Below are 19091 nucleotides of genomic sequence, written 5' to 3' on the forward strand. Positions count from 1 at the left end.
ATAGCTAGAGAGTTGGCTAAGTGTTTGAAAGGATTTTTTTTTTTCCTGGGATATTCTCCTTCTCCATTAAAATAGCTAGAGTGTTGGCTAAGTGTTTGAAAGGAATTTTTTTTTTTTTCCTGGGATATTCTCCTTCTGATTCTTCTTAGACTAGTGGGAAAAAAGGGTTGAGTTCCCAAAACATTTTCAAAGACATTTCTAGTGTCACTCTCCTTTCCAGCTCATTACTTCCCTTTGAAATCAATGTTCCATTTATGAATAAGAATTGTAAGGGTGCTTTTCTTCTGAAGAAACCTAATTTTCCTAGAAGCTACAAGGATTCAGGAGAGCATCAGGCACCATGCTTAGACTTGGAAAAGATTTTTTTTGGATCGACCTAGAAAGGATCCAAAACCATGATTGAAGTATAAAAAATGATTGTAGCCAACCAAGTCTTGCAATGAATTCCACAGCCAACCTAACTTATATATATATTCATTCCACAAATGTTTAAATTATTCATCCACGGACAGGCTTAGTTCATCCATAATATACTCGATAAACAAATATCCAGTGGGACCTCAGCCCTTGTCAAATGTGTAGGCTTCCTTTGCGACCCTATCAATTATGAGTCCAGCTTCGATTTTCTTCATCCCTTGTCGAGAGATTTGCCTGTTCTTTTTTCGGCCATCTATTGCTTTTTCTTCCCTTCTCCCGGAGTATCTGCCGGATAAGAAGTACCCTGACCAGATATGAAAATTTAACAGCAGTAATCATGACAGTCAGCTTTTATATTTACTTTTTAAAAATTATCAGTTAAGTCTCATAAATTTTAAAATTATTAAAAAAAATTATATATTAATTTTCAAATCTATAAAATAACTTTAAAAATTATAAAATTAATCAAGATATCCATAAAATTAATTAAAATATACATAAATCAACCAGTTAATTAAAAAAAAAATGGCAGGGCAATGCTTTCTTGTCACAAGAGCCCTTAATAAGAATAGATGCCTGTTTGCAGTATTTTCAGTCTTTTCATTTATCCTAATCGCAACCAGCGAGAGACGCAATCCATAGTTTTCCAAATATAATTTTGCATGAAGTGTCTGATTCTGGCAAATGCTCACTATCATGTCCATGAGAATTAGAAAAATACATTGGAAACAAGTCAAAAACAAAATGAAAAACAATTAGACAGGAAAAAAGATAATTTTACACATAGAAATAAGGAGCTGCACCCTAATTTCTCCTCCAAAATTGCGGAGCACCACGTTTCCTCAATTTTCTGAGTTCTCTCAACCCTCACTCGTCTTTCTCCAAAATTGCGGAGTTATCCTTAACTTTCTGGATTTTCTCAATCCCCACTCTTCTTCTTCTTCCTTTTCTCTTTCTTCTTGCTTGGCATTTCAGATTCCTCATCCTGTTCTGCTTCGGAATGCTTCCGCTTCTTTTTCTTCTTGCCTCCCTCCTCAACATTTTCAGCTTCGTTTTGAACACCATCATTCTCAGCTTGATGTTTCTTCTTTTTCTTCTTTTCTTTCTTAGCTTCCCCTTCGCCATCCTGTTCGGCAGTTCCATTTCTGTCACCTAGCACAGTTGTTTCTTCTTCAGCTCTCTTCTTCTTTTTCTTCTCTTTTTTCTCTTCTCCACTAGCTGGAGCCTCCTTTGCTGGTTCTACTTCGAACTTCCTAGCAGTTGAATCTGGTGTTTGGCCAAGAACAGCATCTGCAGAAGGATTATATGTCTGCACAAAGAAAAGGGCATTAAAGGGTTAATTACAAGAAGAAAGAAAAACTAACAATCATACTCAAAACAAGAGGTGGACCTTGGCAGGAGTTATCAATCCTCCAGCTCCCTTCTTCCTATCCTTGTCATAAGCTTCTATCTTTGGTTTGCCCTTAGCTGACCCAGCAAAGCGACCCAATTCTTTTCCTTCGAGATTCCTTAATCGTGCTTCAAGCTACAAATTACAGTGTCTAAGAAATCCCCCGGCAATAAAAGTTGACATAAGGAACAGGTTATCATTGTCTCTAACATGAAAACTTCCATAACATACCTTTAGCCTGTTCTCCAGACCCATAGAGTCATCTTGGGCATCTCCAAGAGCATCATACCGGATTGCAAGTGCAGATTTTGCAGCTAGTGACCTGGAAATTTTACCCTTCATCTTAGGGGGAGCCTGACCAACCAAGGATGCATGGTAAAGAAGCCCATATTTTGGAGTAGCATGCTTTGTTTTCAGAGCTCTGAAGAGAGCCTTTTCTGCCCCAAGAATCTGAACTGTGCTTCCAGGCTGCTTTGCAAGATTTAACAAGCTACCCCCATGGGCAATAAGCCGAGCTCCAACGAGTTCCCCAACAAGAGCAGTCAAGTTTGGTGCAATGGTATTCATCCTGCTCTTTAAATAATCATACAGTTGAGCTCTATATTCAGCTAAAGATAAAACCTGGTCACATAGTTCTTTGATATTCATCAAGTCAACATCACTAACATCACTTCCCATTGATATCATAGCTGCCTCCTTCAGTTCTGCTTCAACTTCTTCGGGCAGTATCTGTGAAATTTTAAGAAAGAGATTAATGAAACATTCAAGAGACCATCTTATCCTACAATAGGAAAATAATATAATCGAGAGTGGCCTTGTGATCCAACATGCTGTTTGACAGTAAGGAGGGATATTGAACATTCATCTTAGAGAGGATTGCTCACTAAAGGATATTTGATAACAAATTCAGGGTCAAGAATTAGGTAAAGACAGAGCCAGTAGCAGTATCAACATGGATCAAGACATGGTAGCCTTAGAGAATATAATGTAAGCGGGTGGCATCACTGATTTCATGATAACCCCATTAACCACACACACACACACAGAGGGAGGGAGGGAGGAGGAAACACAGTTTATTGCAATAAACAAGAGACTGGATTCTACCTCAGAGAAATCAAGCTTTGCAGCATTATCACGGCAACCCATTAGTTTCACTGCTTTGGCATAAAGGATGTTGTCCTGTATGATCTTGGCAAGCTCAGGAAAATGCCAACCATACCATTCTCGAACCCTCATTGCATACGTGTTCAGCTCCTTATCAAGATCGTCAAGTAAACCAATGGCTTGAATGATCATTGTGTCAACCTAAAACAGAGCAGTGAGCATTATGATTACAGCATCCCAAAGAAATACAGATGCCCTATAAACGAAATGGCAAAACTCAAATTCCAGATACATATAGCTCAGCAAAAATACAAGCTAGATAATTATAGTGCAGCACAAACTTCTGCCAATCTAATGGTCTGTCTTGGAAAGCAACCAAAGAAAAATATTCTTTGAACAATGACCAATGAAGACAAGGGCACAAATGACATTGATTGAAAAGCACAAGGATACATGCCATAAACATGTTAGCTTACATTTACACATACATATCAACAAGCAATCATGGAACATGATTATAGATACAGTGATGATTGAACCACAGAAAATAAGACACGTCAATGTACAGTAAATACCTTATCAGGGCTGAACTTCAGTTTGTATCTGGATAGACTGTGAGACAAACCCAAGCTCATTGGTGCCAAATCTTGAGTAGCTAAACCAGATATGAGTTCTGTCAACTGACTCCTAACACCCCTCATCAATTCCATCACAGCATTGTTGTGAACACATTCTATTTTCTGCAATGTGACAATTGCTGACTTAGACAAGGTGAGACTAAAAATTGAAGATGACTGAAAAATAAATCTCTAGAAATATGGGCAGACCAGTTTATCCTTTAGTGAGACTAAAAATTGAAGATGACTGTTAAAAATTAGAAATATGGGCAGACCAGTTTATCCTTTATTGCATTTCCAAGCTTTGAATCAGCTACACCTAATGTTTCACCATCACAGTTAGCACGCAAGAATTTCCGCAGACCTTTGCTGGTTGAGCTTTCAATTATTTTGGTAGCAGCTTCCAAAGCCTCAGCTGTGTTCTCAAACTTTGAAAAGGCTTTCAACTTCACCACCTGGTGTTTGTACCAAATAACAGTTAAATTTGAGCCCGATAAAGCTCAAAACAAGCACATTACAGAAGGAAAAATTTCCTATAGCAGGCATGGCAACCAATTTAAAAAGAGAAACCAGGTACCCTTAGAGCTTGTAGATATTATATGCTATGTAAAATAAAAAAGTATATTTGAAGATGTTGGGCGTCAATTAAAAAAACAAAGAAGCAGGTTCTGTAATCAAACATATTTTTAATGAACCAAAGAGGTAATGTAGAATTCAGAATACTCAAATAGCAATACAAACAATAAATTTTTTAACTGATGCACATTAGATGTATAGAAAATAAAATTTTCAGCAAAAATATAAAATGAATCCTGGGCTGGCTATCCACTTTCTAAACTACATGAGATTAAGTACCTTTCTTGCCGAGTCTGGGCTTGAAAACTCCTTCCCCAAATCCTGTAGCAAGAGACATAAATGCACAATTAACTTTGGCACAAAAAAGAAGAAGTAATATTGCACTATTTGTGCAGAAAAATAAACTAGAGAAAACCCTACACTGAACCATAATTGCTCTAGCCTTCAGTTACTTGACAGACAAGAAAAGAAAAACTTGAATTGACCTCAGTATGTATAACAGAGATTCATACATTCACCACTCCAAAACGAATAACACATAAACAATAATGATGAACATGACTCTATTATCCTCACTTTTCTCAAAAACCAAACAACAGACAGAAACAGAGTTACAAAAAATGATTACCTCAACTTTAGATAGCTTTCCTTCATCCAAGACTTTAAAAAGGGCAAAGCCCCCTGGCGTCTCGAATAGCAAAAGCATCTTTCAATAACTCTGAAAACCCTGCAAAATCAACACCATCCCATTACTTTAAGCTACTAACTTAACCATCCCACCTCATTCCAACCAACTAAAACTCCCAAAAAATCCACACTTTACTAATTTTCACTTATCAAAACAAGCATTCAATGATTCACAAACTAACAACAAACTAAAAAAAACACAGACACAGACACAGAGAGTAACTCATTAGGGAACAAAGAGAACCAACTTCACGAAGTTAAAAGCAAAGCCCATATAAAAAAACAACCTTTTTAACACCAATCACTTGAAAAAGAAGAAACAAAAGACACGCGCTTTGGTATCAGACCTTTCTACCACACCCAAAATAGCAGATGTCATTTAAAGGGAGAAGAAAACAACGAGAAAATCCAGAGATATACACATATAGGAGTCTTTCATCATAAAAGAAGAGAAGTGGGGAAAAAGTAGAACTTTGAAGAGGAAAATTGCATACCTCTCTTTACAACAACTGCGTTCTCCAGGGGAAAGAAGGAAGGGTGCTTTTAGGGTTTAAGGGGCTTTTATACATTGGAGTACTAGCGGTTCACAGTGAGGCTGAGAGTCGAGACTCCCTGTTTAAAAGGGAGGCTAGGGAGTTTTTAGTACTCGCTGTGGCTGGTGGACATCTGTGATAAACGGGGGTATATTAGGGATTATAAAAACCTAGTTGGGAGTTTTTGGGTAAGTTGGGGTTTTTTGGCTCACGTGTCATGTCAAGGGTTAAGGTGGTGTTTGCATTTATTTATTTTTGTTCACTAGGGTTTTTCGATTAAACTTTGTCCATCATTTTGTCGAAAAAGACCCCTGATTTATTAATTTATTTAATTGAACATTTTTTTAATTGTATTTAATCGAATATAATTTTTCTAAATAGAAAAGGAGACAATTGGGTTCTATTTCCCAATTAGGAGGAGGATTTATTTCATCTCCGTACTCAATTGCGAGAATGTTCCATTTAGATTAGGTTTTATAAAATATTCATATTCATCAGGATAAAAAATATCCCAATCAGGTTTTATCGAATACTTATAAGAACAACAAATTTTTCTATTTATGAATCTTTACAAATATAATTTAGGAATGATAAATTAAGTTCTGAATTTTTCTCTCACAGTGTTCTTTTAAATACAAATTCAACGTGACAGAATGGATTAGGTGAACTCCATGATAGTTATCTGACTTGTCATGCTGCAATGCTCACCACCGTTGCCTCTCTCTGGTTCCTGCTGAGTGCATGATGTTCTAACCTTTCTTTTGACGTCTTCTGCAGGTTGATGAGGCTAGGCGGCCTCGGGCAACCAGTTGGCTTTTTTTATGTTTTTTTCTCAAGGAGCTGAGGTTTTTTAACCCTATAACAACTCATTCTCTCTGTTTCTTAGACCGAGGAAATGGGGTCTATGCACATTGAATCAACGATTTCAGGAGATTAAATTGATTTGTAGGTGGTTCATTTTCCACACTCAATGGCTTCGTTTTTGCTCAATAGAAAAAAGGGGTCAAACATTGACATTGCAGGCACCATCACACTCCCCGTAAAAGATCTAAGCATCTGTTTCATAAAACATCTTCATTTCTTATATAGAGGCTTCGAAAAAAAATCCTGACAAAATAGCAATTTACAAACATTGCTTTCTAACAGAGTCAATAAATAGATAAAATACAGGTGCTCCTATGGATCTTGGCCACCTTAGTGATGAAAACAGAAAACCGTCTAAAGAGCTTCATCAGACGCCATTAATATCCCTCCTGTTGTTTTTCTCCAGCTATCCCGCAGCAACGAGTGGGCCATGCAGCTAGTAAAATCTAAAAGCAAAATGATGAGCTATTTGGTATCTATAACCCGCTCATATTTGAAGCTTACCAAGCTCTGAACTTGCTGTTTTCACGTCTTCTGGTACTGCTGTAGCTTTGCTCTCTCTATCAGGTACCACTTGACCTGAAGTTGGCACTCTCCTTGCTGGAGGAGCTGAACAGACAGGAACAACTGATCTTATTCGAACAGCCGGTGCCATGAAACGCGGGTGCACACCACCAAGGTTCATTCTTTGAGGCAAGGGCCTGGCCAGATATGAATGAGATCCTCCAGTTCGCATTCTTGGTGGAGCAGGATTTTGTGCTGCCAAATCTTGCAGTTTGGGCACTGAAGGAGGTCCCATATTGTTGTTAAGTGCAGAAGGTGCAGTGGATGAAGGTAAAGGCCTCACAGATCTGATCATTACAGGAGGTGCTGCAGATGGAGCTGGTCTACAACTCCTGAACGTGCTTGCTCTTGGAGGATACTGCAGAGTAGCCTGGGAAGACTGAAAACTGTGCTTGTTTTGTGCTTGGAAGTCCGAAGGTCTATATCCAGAATCTGTTTTGCTGCTGGAAGCCCATTCAAATTTTCTAGTTTGGTTATCTCCTGGTTGAACATTTTCAACTTTTCTTTCCAGCTCAACCTTCATCTGTTTGTCATCCATATCAACTGGGTCCTTGGATCTTGGTTCAGCATTGAAGTTGCCACTAACAGGGGGATCTGGAATAACTGATGTAGAGCACTGGAGTGATTCTTCTGGTTTCTCCTCGTGTATCTCACTAATGGTAACCGTGGACTCTCCCTTGATTGGATCAGGGACAACATGATCAGCCAAGTACAATGGTCTTGAAGTGGCGACTGTAATTCTGGGTCCTACAGGTACAGGTTCTTGCTCTCTCAGAGGACCAAATAGAACTGAATCAGAGGGGAGTATGGACTGCATATATGGAAGAATTTGAGGGCCAGGAGAAACTGATGGAATTTGAAGTGCCAATAAACGGTTTTGCAGCTGAAACAATTCTTCTTGCTGCCACATTTGGTATATGGCCATTTCAGGGGAAAAGCTAGGGTAAGCCCAGCTATGGCACTGCACCGGATATAAAGTTGGTATTGGAGGGGTTAAGTCATTGCAGACGGGAAAGAATCTCTCCTGGCCTCGCTGGGAATCATTTTGCTTGGAGTTCTTTAACTCAGCTGGTTGCAGAGATGCAAGAACACGAGCAATAACAACTTGTTCTTGTTCTTCACTAATCCTTTTAGCCTCCACTGGCGAAGAAGTCGATGAATTGGAAGATGATGTGCTGTGCTGAACCACTACAGAAATGCAAATATTCAGGATGGTCATCGTATTAAAATACTGGTAAAGCTCTTATCAAAGTCATAGAGCCAATAATTCAACGAATAACAAGTGGTAAAACTGTAGATGTCAAAATGAAATTCATGTACTTGATAGCTCTAAACTAAGGAAAACATGTGGAAGTTTCCGCAAAGATTATATAATAATAAAGTCATACAATTCTGAACCAAAAATGTGGGAGTTCTTTGCAAGATGAAAGCATTTTTTTCACAAATTTCTAAGTACATGAACAGTTTGCGAGTTTTAATGGACCCCACATGGGACCACAAATCAAGCAATTGGTGATGTTCATGTATGTATCTCATGAACTTTCCCTTTTTAGGCAAGACAGTCTAAGACTTAGATCGCATGTATCTATGCCTACAGCTTTCTAGTTTCGAAGCAAAATGGAGGAGAAAGATGAAACAGAAGCACTAATTCCCAGTTCCCAACTTGCTTATTCTAGGGAGCAAACTACCTTTTACAAACTGAAAAAGGCAGATAAAGTACTACTTGTTTAGATTCTAACCAAGCCCGAGCAATCTGAACAGGAATTGTATAGAAAGATGAAACGCGTACATCTTTTCAGAGCAGACCAAGCAGCCATGGCTGCATTCTTCTGCGCTTGTTTCTTTGTTCTTGCTGATTCTCCAGTAAAGCTCATTCCTGCAAGCTCAACAGTGCACGAGAACACAGGAACATGGCCAGGTCCTGATCGAATTGTGGTGTACACAGGAAGCTTTAACCCAGCTCTGTGAGCAGTCTCCTGGAGCAAGTTCTTGTAGACTCCTGTTTCATCCTGAGCAGAGGAAAGCATAAAAACATATTGTCTGGACTGTAAAATGTTGAACTTTTGAGGTAAACAATGGATAAGTTACAGAAAACTAACAAAAGAGCATATTAGAGAATGATGTGCTATGAAGATGCAAATATGAAGAAGGCTATAAGTCAATTTAAACAAACAAAGATCCAAAAACATTTTCTTTAAGCCACGCATAGCTTGTCCTGTATTTTGTTTATTTCTTTCATTCTTGCTGTATATCAACCTTAACCTTCTCTTCACCATAAATAATATTTACAATTGTACTGGATATTATGTTCTTGAGTAGGTTGTTCCTGGGAGAAAAGAATGAAGGGTGCAAAATTGTCAAGAGAAGAAAATTTATCATTTCAATCCCAGGATAGTCATTTTTCAAAAAAAAAAAAAAACCTACAGTGTTCTATTTCAGTTCTGTGATGAATTACAAGTATTATTGTCCCAGAAATTCTCCAGATGTGGTTATTATAGAGTAATTGATGTTTCGAATAAGACAGTTAATTTTAAAATGGGAATAGCATGACAATTTAGTGAAAGTTCAATTCAAATAGACCCATGACTCTCTAAGTGGTAGCTTGTCGGTGGTGGGCCCAAGCTTACAATGTTAGCATAGATAAACAATGCAGATAAATCAATTCATGACATATTCCAGTTGACAACATCTACACTGCTATAATGTATCTAAAAATGCAAAGTTATAGAGCACAAAAGCCACATTGATCAGAATCCAGAAAATGCTGGAGACTACTGTAACTTTTGGGCATAGTGTTGTGATCTAAAGCCCTTGGATGTTGGTTTGAGGCTGGTGAGAAAGAGAGATAACTAAGCACTGTAATTTCTAACTGAACTAAGACTATTTTTGAAACCAATAAAAGAACATAGATATATAGACAAGTGCTTACCAGAACTCCAGCAATTAATGCTTTAGAAGGGCCTCTGCTTGCTAGGGTGTTCAGAGCTACCTCAGCTGCAGCATGTTCTGCTAACCTCAGAGTGGAGTAAAAAGTAGGGCTTTCAAAAGTCTCTCCATTGAAGTTGACAGTAGATTTGAATCGAGGGGCATGATCTGGCCCTTCCCTTATACACGAATAGGATGGCAGGTTGAAACAGCTTCTTTGAGCCAACTCTTGTAGTTGGTTCTTATACATATCTCTACATGTGAAATTGGAAATATATTAAAGCAAACTGTTTGGGGACGAGGGAGAAGAAATTCACTTCTTTTACACTTAATATGAAAAGGCATACAGAAAATCATACAAGGATTTCCTGACTGATATTGGGAAAAAGCAAAACCTTTATGCTGTGATGCTGTTTCCAATTCGTGCACAAGTTCAACATGCAAGAGAAGTGAAACAGAAGAAACTTGTTTCACATATTATACAAGTAGTCAACCAGAATTCAGTTTCCTTTATGTAACTTCCTTTCTGCAAGAATGTCAAGCTCTTATGATGATGAAACTCTGATTGCCTGCCACCTAAACATGATAGCAGACAAACACAAATGGATTGCCAAAAAAATGGTTTTCAAGTTCAAAAGGATAACTTGTTAGAAATGTGCCCATCCATCTACTTATGCGTGAAGGTATTCAACAAGAGACTATTAACCAATGTATAAAAATCAATTATTACTTTCAACTGGTATTTCTAAAATCTAATTGGAAAAGAAACCATCATTAGGATAAGTACTAGTGTCTGTTTTATCATGTCAAAGTCTATGAGTCAAAACATTCACATCTACCACTAATGAAAAGTAAATGGCTGTATCCCAGATACAGGTAAACTAAAACTTTCAAACAGCCTGGAATAGCTAGTTTACTATATCTAATGACCTTAACATAGGCCTATTCATAGCTTCTACTAGCTAAAATGGTGGTGTTTTATTTAATAGGCAATAATTAGTTCTTATTTGCATGCTTAAAAAGGGAAACAAAACACAAAACAAAACAAGGAAAACAGAAGGTAAATGTGGAATGCTCAGCTGAATACCAGAAATAAAAAATCATACTTATTAAGTACACAAACCCTATTAGGTCCACTCGACTCTAACAACTCTTCTCTTAGTCTGAACACAATAGTAGAAGCATCAATCCCTTAAAATGATCCAATGAAAAAGACAACTGAATTTCAGCAACTCAAATCAAAAAGCAAAAACAGCCAAGAGAGCTAAAAGAAATACAACAAACCCGCATAATATTTTCCAAAACCCACCTCAAGGACCTCATTTTTAAAGACCCAATTAATATTTAATATCCCAATACACAATGATTCACATCCAATAAAATGACACAAAACCCAGATGAGGAAACAGCCCAAAAAAGATCAAATCAGCTCAAGAAAGAACCAAAACGTTAAAAAGAAATGATCTTTACAGAAAACCCAACAAGGGCAAGAGAGTCGGTCTCCTTACCTGCAAGTATATGGTGAAGTCAGAATCTTGAGCTAGAATTTTCCCGAGAAAGTGATGGAAAACTTGTGGGAAAGTGAGATAAGAAGAAGCGTTGAACAGTGGAAGCGGTAGTGGAGATTTTCAGGGTGGGGGAGAGAGAATTTGGCGAGAGTGCGAAACTTACGATGACAAAATGATACATGGAACTAGAGAAAGTCGCTGCCGTTTTTTAGTTATAGTTTAGTTTTTAACTTACAGTCTCCTTTTTTGTCGCATCACGTAACAAAAATTTACCATGTAAGCTGGTAATCAGGTCGTCATATTTAACGCAAATATAAAGTTATTAAACTCGGTTTTGTGCATGATTCGGTTATGAGTTCATTATATTGATTTGACTTAATTAAATAATATTCTTTTAAAATTTTTAAAGTAAAAACAATATTATTTAAAAAAATTATGAAATCAAATCAGATTTTTACTAATTTAATTCAATAAATTCTTATTTAATTATTAAAAAACTTATTTTAGACGAGAATCTAAAATGATTAAATTAATCTTAAAACTAAGTGAATTTTAATAGTATTATTTTAATATATTTATGGTTGATTTGAAAAAAAATATTTTGAGTTATATTGTAAAATATAATTCTTAAGTTCTAAAGTCTTATTTGTTAGAGCAATGAGGTTGTAGTTTTTATATTTTTATCATAACTTTTTAGTTATATTAAATGAGAGTAAAGGATGAATTAGAATTTTAATAAATATAAATATAATTAAAAAATAAAAAATCTAACATAGCACGTAACATATTGTCTAAACTATCTAATAAAAACTTATTTAAATTAATGAAACTAATTTATAAGTCTCTCACTCAATTGAAAAATAAAAAGCATCATGTTTTATCATCCCCTCTAAAAAAACAAAAGCAAATTTATCCTTGGATGCTACCATCATTACTATTAAACCTGATTCGAGATTGACAGGTGTAAAACTCGTGTTATGTACCAGACAAATTAAATTGAGCAAATAAAAAAATTAGAAAAAAAAAAGACCAATTAAAATCTTTTTAAAAAAATAAAATAAAAATCAATTAAGATTCTTACCTGTCAACTATGACAAATCAAGTCCACTTCAAGTTGATTTTCTTGCACTTTTCTCAAGGCAGAGGGTGAATCAGCCAGGCTCTTGATCACCCTCTGGGCTGGGTTTAACAACAGTGGCTACCAGCTACGGGCTTAAGCTACAAACCTTTTCTCCTCATGAAAAGAGTGTAAACACAAGCAAGAATCCCAGGAAAAGATAGATCCCGGCAAGCCGGCTGTTCTTGGAAAGCACGGCCTCAAAGGTCAAAACTGCACTCCTGCTGTAAACCAAAGACCATTACAACAGTCAATGCAAGCAGCTAAATCTCTAGAAAGACTTGACTTTTAATGTTTCTACGAAGGCATCTCAGAGGGTCAACAGCTAGTACAGGGGAACCTGATCTTGACATCCTTTCTGCAGGAGGAAAATCTACTGATTCATTCAGATGAACAAAAGGGTTCTGCTAATTCAGAAAGATTCCACTTTTAATGTTTTGTTCTTTCCAAATCAAATTACTATGCATCGGAAGCTCTCATCTAACGAAGTAGTTTTGGTTAGTAATCATGCTAGTTTCTGCTGTTATCATGGTTTTTGCTGTAGCTCAGGGCTGTGGTTGTAAAAAACGGGCATGGATGACCAGGATACGAGGAATATCGAATAGAAACAACTGGGATCCCTCGTAAGTAATAGTTTATAGAAGGTTTTTTTTTTTGTTTGCCTGCGCTGTCCAGGGGATCGTTTCGTTTCTTTTTTTCAGGGGAGAAAAAACATGTTGCTACATTAATAAGTTAAAATTTTATATGGATGACAGGATAGGAGGATTGTTTTTGTAGATTAATGTGGATGTTTGGGTCAATTTACGCACACTAATAAAACCAACTGCATCCCTCGTAAGTAATAATTTATAGAAGGTTTTTTTTTTTTTTTTGCCTGCGTTGTTCAGGGGATCGTTTCATTTCTTTTTTTCAAGGGAGAAAAAAATGTTGCTACATTAATAAGTTAAAATTTTAGTTTGTAATAGATAAAATACTTTTAAAATATTTAAATGGTGATTTTTTTTTTCACTGAAATATTTTAAAAATATTTAAATAATAATATATTTAACAATATATTTTTTTTAAAAAAATATCAGAATAGTAATATTTTGAATTGATCTTAATCAACCATAATTAATATATAAAACCTATAATCTAGAATATAAAATCATGACAAGATTATAAAACTTACATCAAAATAAATTTAAAAGCTTAATTATAATAAATTAAAAAAAAAACTTAAATAAACTTATATCAATACTTACCTTGATAGGGTCAAGTCTTCAGAATTTTTAAAAAAAAAAATATCAAAATAGTAATATTTTGGATTGATCTTAATCAATCTATAGTCTAGAATATAAAATCATGACAAGACTATAAAACTCACATCAAAATAAATTTAAAAATTTAATTATAATAAATTAAATATCAAAAATTAAAAAATAACTTAAATAAACTTATATCAACACTTACCTTGATAGGGTCAAGTCTTCAGAATTAGTAATATAATTATAAGCTATAAGAATCAATAAGATACACAGTTAGAAAAGCAAGGTTACAAATACATTATCAAACTTGACTTGACCAAGTAGATAGATTTAAGATTTGATTGGTTTTTATTTTTAACTCAAGTTGACTTTTAAAATATATTTTTATTTTTAAATAAATATTTTTTAATTTATTTAAAAAAAATAAAATGATATCATTTTAAATCTAAATCAACTCAAATTAATTAATTCAACTCGTGATTTATCCATGGATTAATTCAATTTTATTATATGTTTGGTGCTGCGATGAAAAATATTTTTTGGTTGGAAATGTTTTTTTATTTTTTATTTAATCACTTAAAAATTATAAAAAAATTAAAAAAATCAATGTGATGACTTTTCAAGATAAACGAACTTTTTAGAAACATTTTAAAGCGGAAGCTACTGCACTTCTTGATAGTAATTTTCACTTGAAAATAATTTTTTAAATTTATTTCTGGATATAATTACATTAAAAATTAATAGAATAATGTTTTATCAACAGAAATACATTTTGAAAAAACCAAGCTTACAAATGAGTTTCAGTAACTTTTGTTTCAGCTCGAAGGAGCGCCCTTATTCACATGCTTATGGGATTTTTAAAGAATCTTTTGGACAAAGCCATTTAACGGGTTGTGTGTGCTTGTTTTTTCGATGCAATTTTGTTTCCCATGAACCGGGCTATGAACCGGGCCCTTCACCTCAAAAAAAAAAAATCACATGATTGTTTCAAGGGGGAAAATAAATATTAATTTAAAATAAAAGAAATTAAAAAATTATTTATTTTTAAAAACATTTTGAAAGTGGAAATAAAATTCTCTCTCTCCTATGCCATATTTGCCTATTAAAACTCCGTAGTAATTGGTGGAATGTCATTCGTTGGTTCAAGTTCCCATTTACCTCCTCCATTTCCCGTCCATACAGAGCACGCCCCTCCTCTTCTCCGAAACTCAGCTCCACAATTTGTATCCAAATATTTCTCAAAAATTAACACCATGATCAGAACCATCTCGTATTTGCTTGAAGGTATCAACAGCGATGTGTCTGCAACCATGCTAGTTACTCTCTCCGCCATCTTTTCAGTCATTTGGTATGGATGGATATACGCCAAATCTATGAAGAGGAGCTCCTCTCTACCACCAGGTCCAAGAGGCCTCCCATTGATCGGCAATCTTGCGTCTCTTGAACCAGATATTCATTCGTATTTTGCAAAGCTAGCTCAAACTCACGGCCCAATATTCAAGCTTCAACTCGGCTACAAGCTCGGTATTGTTGTGACCTCACCTTCTCTGGCCTCCGAAGTTCTCAAAGATCATGACATTACGTTCGCTAACCGTGACATTCCTGACGTGAGTCGAGCAATGGACTACGGTCGGTCCAACATAGTTGCAACCCCATATGGTCCCGAATGGAGGATGCTGAGAAAAGTATGCGTCGCCAAGATGCTTAGCAACGCCACCTTGGACTCTCTCTACCCTCTTCGCTCCCGGGAAGTTCGAAACACCATCAAGTACATTTATAGCCATGCAGGGTCACCGATCAACGTGGGAGATCAGCTTTTTCTAACCGTGTTCAATGTCGTAACCAGCATGTTATGGGGTGGCACGGTCCATGGAAAAGATAGGGCTAGTTTAGGTGCAGAATTTAGAGGAGTGGTGGCTGAGATGACTGAGTTATTGAGCAAGCCCAACATTTCGGATTTTTTCCCTAGCCTGGCTAGATTCGATCTACAAGGTGTGGTGAAGAAGATGCGTGGTCTGGCCATGAAGTTCGAGCAGATCTTCGAGAAAATGATTGATAAACGATTGAAGGTTGATGAAAATGGCACGAGGGATGCAGCCAGGAGTAGAAGCACAGAGTGCGAGGACTTCTTGGGATTCTTGCTGAAATTGAAGGACGAGGGAGATCCCAAAACCCCACTCCCCATGACTCACGTCAAAGCCTTACTCATGGTATGTTCTCCTTTCGGTCTTTAATTTTCATGATGACAATAATTATGTAACCGGCTCTGTTACCTAAGCTAGCATATATATATATATAATTAATTTCTTAGATTCAAATCTTAGGATTAATATTTAAAAGATTATATTAAACTCTTTTGAAGCATATGCTTAAAATTGCCACGAGAGAAATTTAATTTAGATTAACATATAAATCACCTAAAGAATACTCACTTATTGAAATGATGAGGTTATTATAATGACCTAAACCTAGAAATACAAGTTTGTTTGAGGTGACATTTTCGCTGAATTAATTACTTTTTTCAATGGATTCGTAAGTGTGTGTTTTGTTATTTAGTATTGAGGGGCGGTTACTTTTAAAAAATATTTTTTTATTTAAAAATATATTAAAATATTTTTTAGATTGCTTTTATTTTTAATATTAGTATATTAAAATTACAAAAAATATTAATTTAATATTTTTCAAAATAAAAATAATTTTAAAACTCATCTAAATACATGTAACGCACTACCAAACAAATGGGCACCATGGAGATGACAATAAGAAGTGGAAGTTCACATGCATGCACGAGAGAGAGTTTTTGCTGGCTTAATTTTCTATTGATCAATTAAAGGTGTGATGACCTTATTTTACCCCTACACTAATAGGGTTGATGGCAACACAATACTTCAACTATCAATTAATTTTATCTTTATATTCTCAAACTTATTTATTGAGTAAATTAAGGGTTGGCATCAAATTACTTTCATATGCAGTTATATAAGACTAATTAATTGTTGAACTTTGATTATTAATCTAAATATTATAAACCAATGTTATTTGAAATAAATTTGATTTTTTAGATCGAAGGGATTAAAACAATTAATTAGAAAAAGCAAATACTTAATGGCAATTCAGTTTTCGTGTCCCTTTAACAATTCGGGTAAAAAAATTCTATTTTTAATTAAACTTATTTAAATTGTTAAAGGGTAAAAAATTAATGAATGAAACTTCACTTGCCCTTTTTTCTATTTTATTCTAATTATTTTTTTTCAGAAGAAAAAACTAAGTTGTTTCAAAATGACATATTTATATCTTTAAAACTAAAGGTAAATATTTGAATTCTGGTTTTGATGATCAAATTTGATGATATATATATATATACGCACGTACTTTAATTTCTCAGTAAATAATAGTTTATACGCGCGTACTTTAATTTCTCAGTAAATAATAGTTAATTTTAAAATATAATAAATTCAAACTTTGTTTTACTACAACCTTAATAGTTTAAGGTAAAGTATACTATTAAACCATCAATTACAAGATTGATTTAGCAGCGGAGCATGTTTGACTAAGAACACTGCCTAGCACAGCCGTGAAACAAATGTAAAAATAAGAGTACCGGTCACTCTCATAAAACCTGAACTTTGTTTTTATGCGAGCCTGTTAATTATTTAATTAAATTAATCTTAAACAATAATTTCTATATAGATCGTGATCTACTGATCGATGTGTACTCCATCCATATCACATTTATTTAAATCCAAAAATAAACAATTAAAAGAAGAGCACGATTGATTATAGTATTTAATTATTATTTTGAGGCAGAAAATTAAAAACCATCAAGAACATTGTTCTATTATTAGATATTCCATGAATCAATAATATACAATAATTCAACGGCTTCATGGAATATTATTCTCTGATAAAATATTATTAAATTTACATGAGATTAGTAATATTATCTTATCTTGATGAAAAAGTAATAATATTCTATCTGCACACACACGAACATATGAAGGATATGGTCGTGGGTGGCACAGAAACATCCTCGAACGCAGTTGAGTTTGCCTTGGCTGAGATTATGAGGAAACCAGAAGTGATGAGAAAAGCACAGCAAGAACTGGACGAAGTGATTGGAAAGGACAGAATGGTACAGGAATCCGACATAAACAAATTACCATATCTCTATGCCATCATGAAGGAGTCATTGAGGCTGCACCCAGTGCTTCCATTACTAGTCCCTCATTGTCCTAGTCAAACATGCACAGTAGGAGGCTACACCATCCCCAAGGGCGTTAGGGTCTTCGTGAACGTCTGGGCTATACACAGGGACCCTACAGTATGGGAAAATCCATTAGATTTTAATCCTGAGAGGTTCTTGAATGGTAGCAGTAAGTGGGACTATACTGGGAGTGACTTGAGCTACTTTCCGTTTGGGTCCGGAAGGAGAAGCTGTGCTGGAATCGCCATGGCTGAGAGGATGTTCATGTACTTCCTCGCCACACTCTTACACTGTTTTGACTGGGAATTACCAGAGGGAAAGGAGCCAGATCTTTCAGAGAAGTTTGGGATTGTTATAAAGTTGGAGAATCCCCTTGTTGTGATCCCAGCTCCAAGGTTACCTGATCCAAACCTCTATGAGTAGATCGGGGAAAAAATGCTCTTGTGGAGGTCACTATCTTATAGATCTATGGTTTTAGTGGTGTGATTTGGATTTAATTTCCAGTCGTGTTGCTTCATTATGGAAATTAAAGTGAAGCCAAGAAGTGGAGTCTTATACGATGTAATGATTGTTTCAGTTTAATGTATTTACCAAGTCTATATATATATATATATATATATATATCATTAAAAAAGTATTCGTGTTTTTATTTTGCCATCGAGTTTTAAGACAATAAATTCATGTTAAAAAACACTTTTGTTTTAGTTCATGCATTATTACCCATGATTAAATTTATTTTTCAACTAATTTTAAAAAAATCTCTCGATTTTTATATTAGTTTGATGCATTTAATGAATGAATTCTCTTAAATAGTGGTCGAAGATCCAAAATCAAAATGTTAAGAGATGGATCAAATCTCCTTAATTGCTGCATGGACTCCATGGAGTTCATACCAAGAACAATGAGCTTGCTTCCCCACGAATCGAAGCTAAGGGCTGTTTTATCCGAGGTTAAGGGTTAAAATTAAAAAAACCTTTATACTTCATGTTGCTAAAAATAAAGAAATTTTATGATGTAATTTATTAGATATTGGTTTGATTTATCTTAAACAAAGAGACAGATACAAGAAGAAAAAATAAATAAAACTCATGACCCATCAAAAATAATAAAAATATTTTTATTTAAAATTTTTTTATCTAATTATATCTAGTTTTAAAAAACTAAATTTTAAAATAATTAATAAAACCTCATTAGTTATTCCCTAAAAATATCATATAGTAAATACGTGGTTTGATAGTGTAGTAATTTTTGTTTTTAAATGCTTTTTAAAAATGAGTTTTTTTAAAAAAAAATATAAAATTAATATTTTTTTTTTATTTTGATGTGCTAATACAAAAA

At 34.9% G+C, this 19091-nt stretch overlaps 3 protein-coding genes across 4 annotated transcripts; 1 reads left to right on the forward strand and 2 right to left on the reverse strand.

The window, feature by feature from the left end:
• Positions 1-1044: 1044 nt before the first annotated feature.
• LOC105117565 (probable nucleolar protein 5-1) lies at positions 1045-5397 on the reverse strand. 2 transcript variants are annotated; one of them, XM_011015286.1, is made up of 10 exons: positions 5286-5397; positions 5079-5142; positions 4733-4831; positions 4384-4425; positions 3804-3983; positions 3487-3651; positions 2912-3112; positions 2039-2536; positions 1808-1942; positions 1045-1726 (listed from the first exon to the last, which is right to left on the reverse strand). In XM_011015286.1, exons 3-10 carry the CDS (start codon positions 4808-4810, stop codon positions 1337-1339), a joined length of 1689 nt encoding a protein of 562 aa, XP_011013588.1. In that variant the 5' UTR covers positions 4811-4831; positions 5079-5142; positions 5286-5397; the 3' UTR covers positions 1045-1336. The 2 variants fall into 2 exon arrangements, with proteins under 2 accessions (XP_011013588.1, XP_011013586.1); XM_011015284.1 differs by lacking the exon at positions 5079-5142.
• Positions 5398-6383: 986 nt separating this feature from the next.
• On the reverse strand, positions 6384-11375 carry LOC105117564 (double-stranded RNA-binding protein 2-like). The gene is made up of 4 exons (XM_011015283.1): positions 11186-11375; positions 9682-9931; positions 8542-8761; positions 6384-7940 (listed from the first exon to the last, which is right to left on the reverse strand). Exons 2-4 carry the CDS (start codon positions 9925-9927, stop codon positions 6676-6678), a joined length of 1731 nt encoding a protein of 576 aa, XP_011013585.1. The 5' UTR covers positions 9928-9931; positions 11186-11375; the 3' UTR covers positions 6384-6675.
• Positions 11376-14651: 3276 nt separating this feature from the next.
• On the forward strand, positions 14652-18361 carry LOC105117566 (flavonoid 3'-monooxygenase-like). Its single transcript, XM_011015287.1, has 2 exons — positions 14652-15759; positions 17550-18361. The coding sequence occupies exons 1-2, from the start codon at positions 14677-14679 to the stop codon at positions 18174-18176; spliced, it is 1710 nt and encodes a 569-aa protein (XP_011013589.1). The 5' UTR covers positions 14652-14676; the 3' UTR covers positions 18177-18361.
• Positions 18362-19091: the final 730 nt, after the last annotated feature.

This window comes from Populus euphratica, unplaced genomic scaffold (genome assembly GCF_000495115.2).
Source record: "Populus euphratica unplaced genomic scaffold, PopEup_1.0 scaffold1412.1, whole genome shotgun sequence".
NCBI classification, from domain to species: Eukaryota; Viridiplantae; Streptophyta; class Magnoliopsida; order Malpighiales; family Salicaceae; genus Populus; species Populus euphratica.

Excerpts from the sequence above, each read along its gene's own strand:
- LOC105117566 (XM_011015287.1), top strand. The coding sequence starts at position 14,677 with ATGTCATTCGTTGGTTCAAGTTCCCATTTACCTCCTCCATTTCCCGTC. Across the intron at positions 15,760-17,549 it reads ACGTCAAAGCCTTACTCATG|GATATGGTCGTGGGTGGCAC; the intron begins GTATGTTCTCCT and ends GAACATATGAAG.
- LOC105117564 (XM_011015283.1), bottom strand. The coding sequence starts at position 9,927 with ATGTATAAGAACCAACTACAAGAGTTGGCTCAAAGAAGCTGTTTCAAC. Across the intron at positions 8,762-9,681 it reads CATTAATTGCTGGAGTTCTG|GATGAAACAGGAGTCTACAA; the intron begins GTAAGCACTTGT and ends TCCTCTGCTCAG. Across the intron at positions 7,941-8,541 it reads TTGGTCTGCTCTGAAAAGAT|TGGTTCAGCACAGCACATCA; the intron begins GTACGCGTTTCA and ends GCATTTCTGTAG.
- LOC105117565 (XM_011015284.1), bottom strand. The coding sequence starts at position 4,810 with ATGCTTTTGCTATTCGAGACGCCAGGGGGCTTTGCCCTTTTTAAAGTC. Across the intron at positions 1,943-2,038 it reads GTCTGGAGAACAGGCTAAAG|CTTGAAGCACGATTAAGGAA; the intron begins GTATGTTATGGA and ends TGTAATTTGTAG. Across the intron at positions 1,727-1,807 it reads GATTGATAACTCCTGCCAAG|ACATATAATCCTTCTGCAGA; the intron begins GTCCACCTCTTG and ends TTCTTTGTGCAG.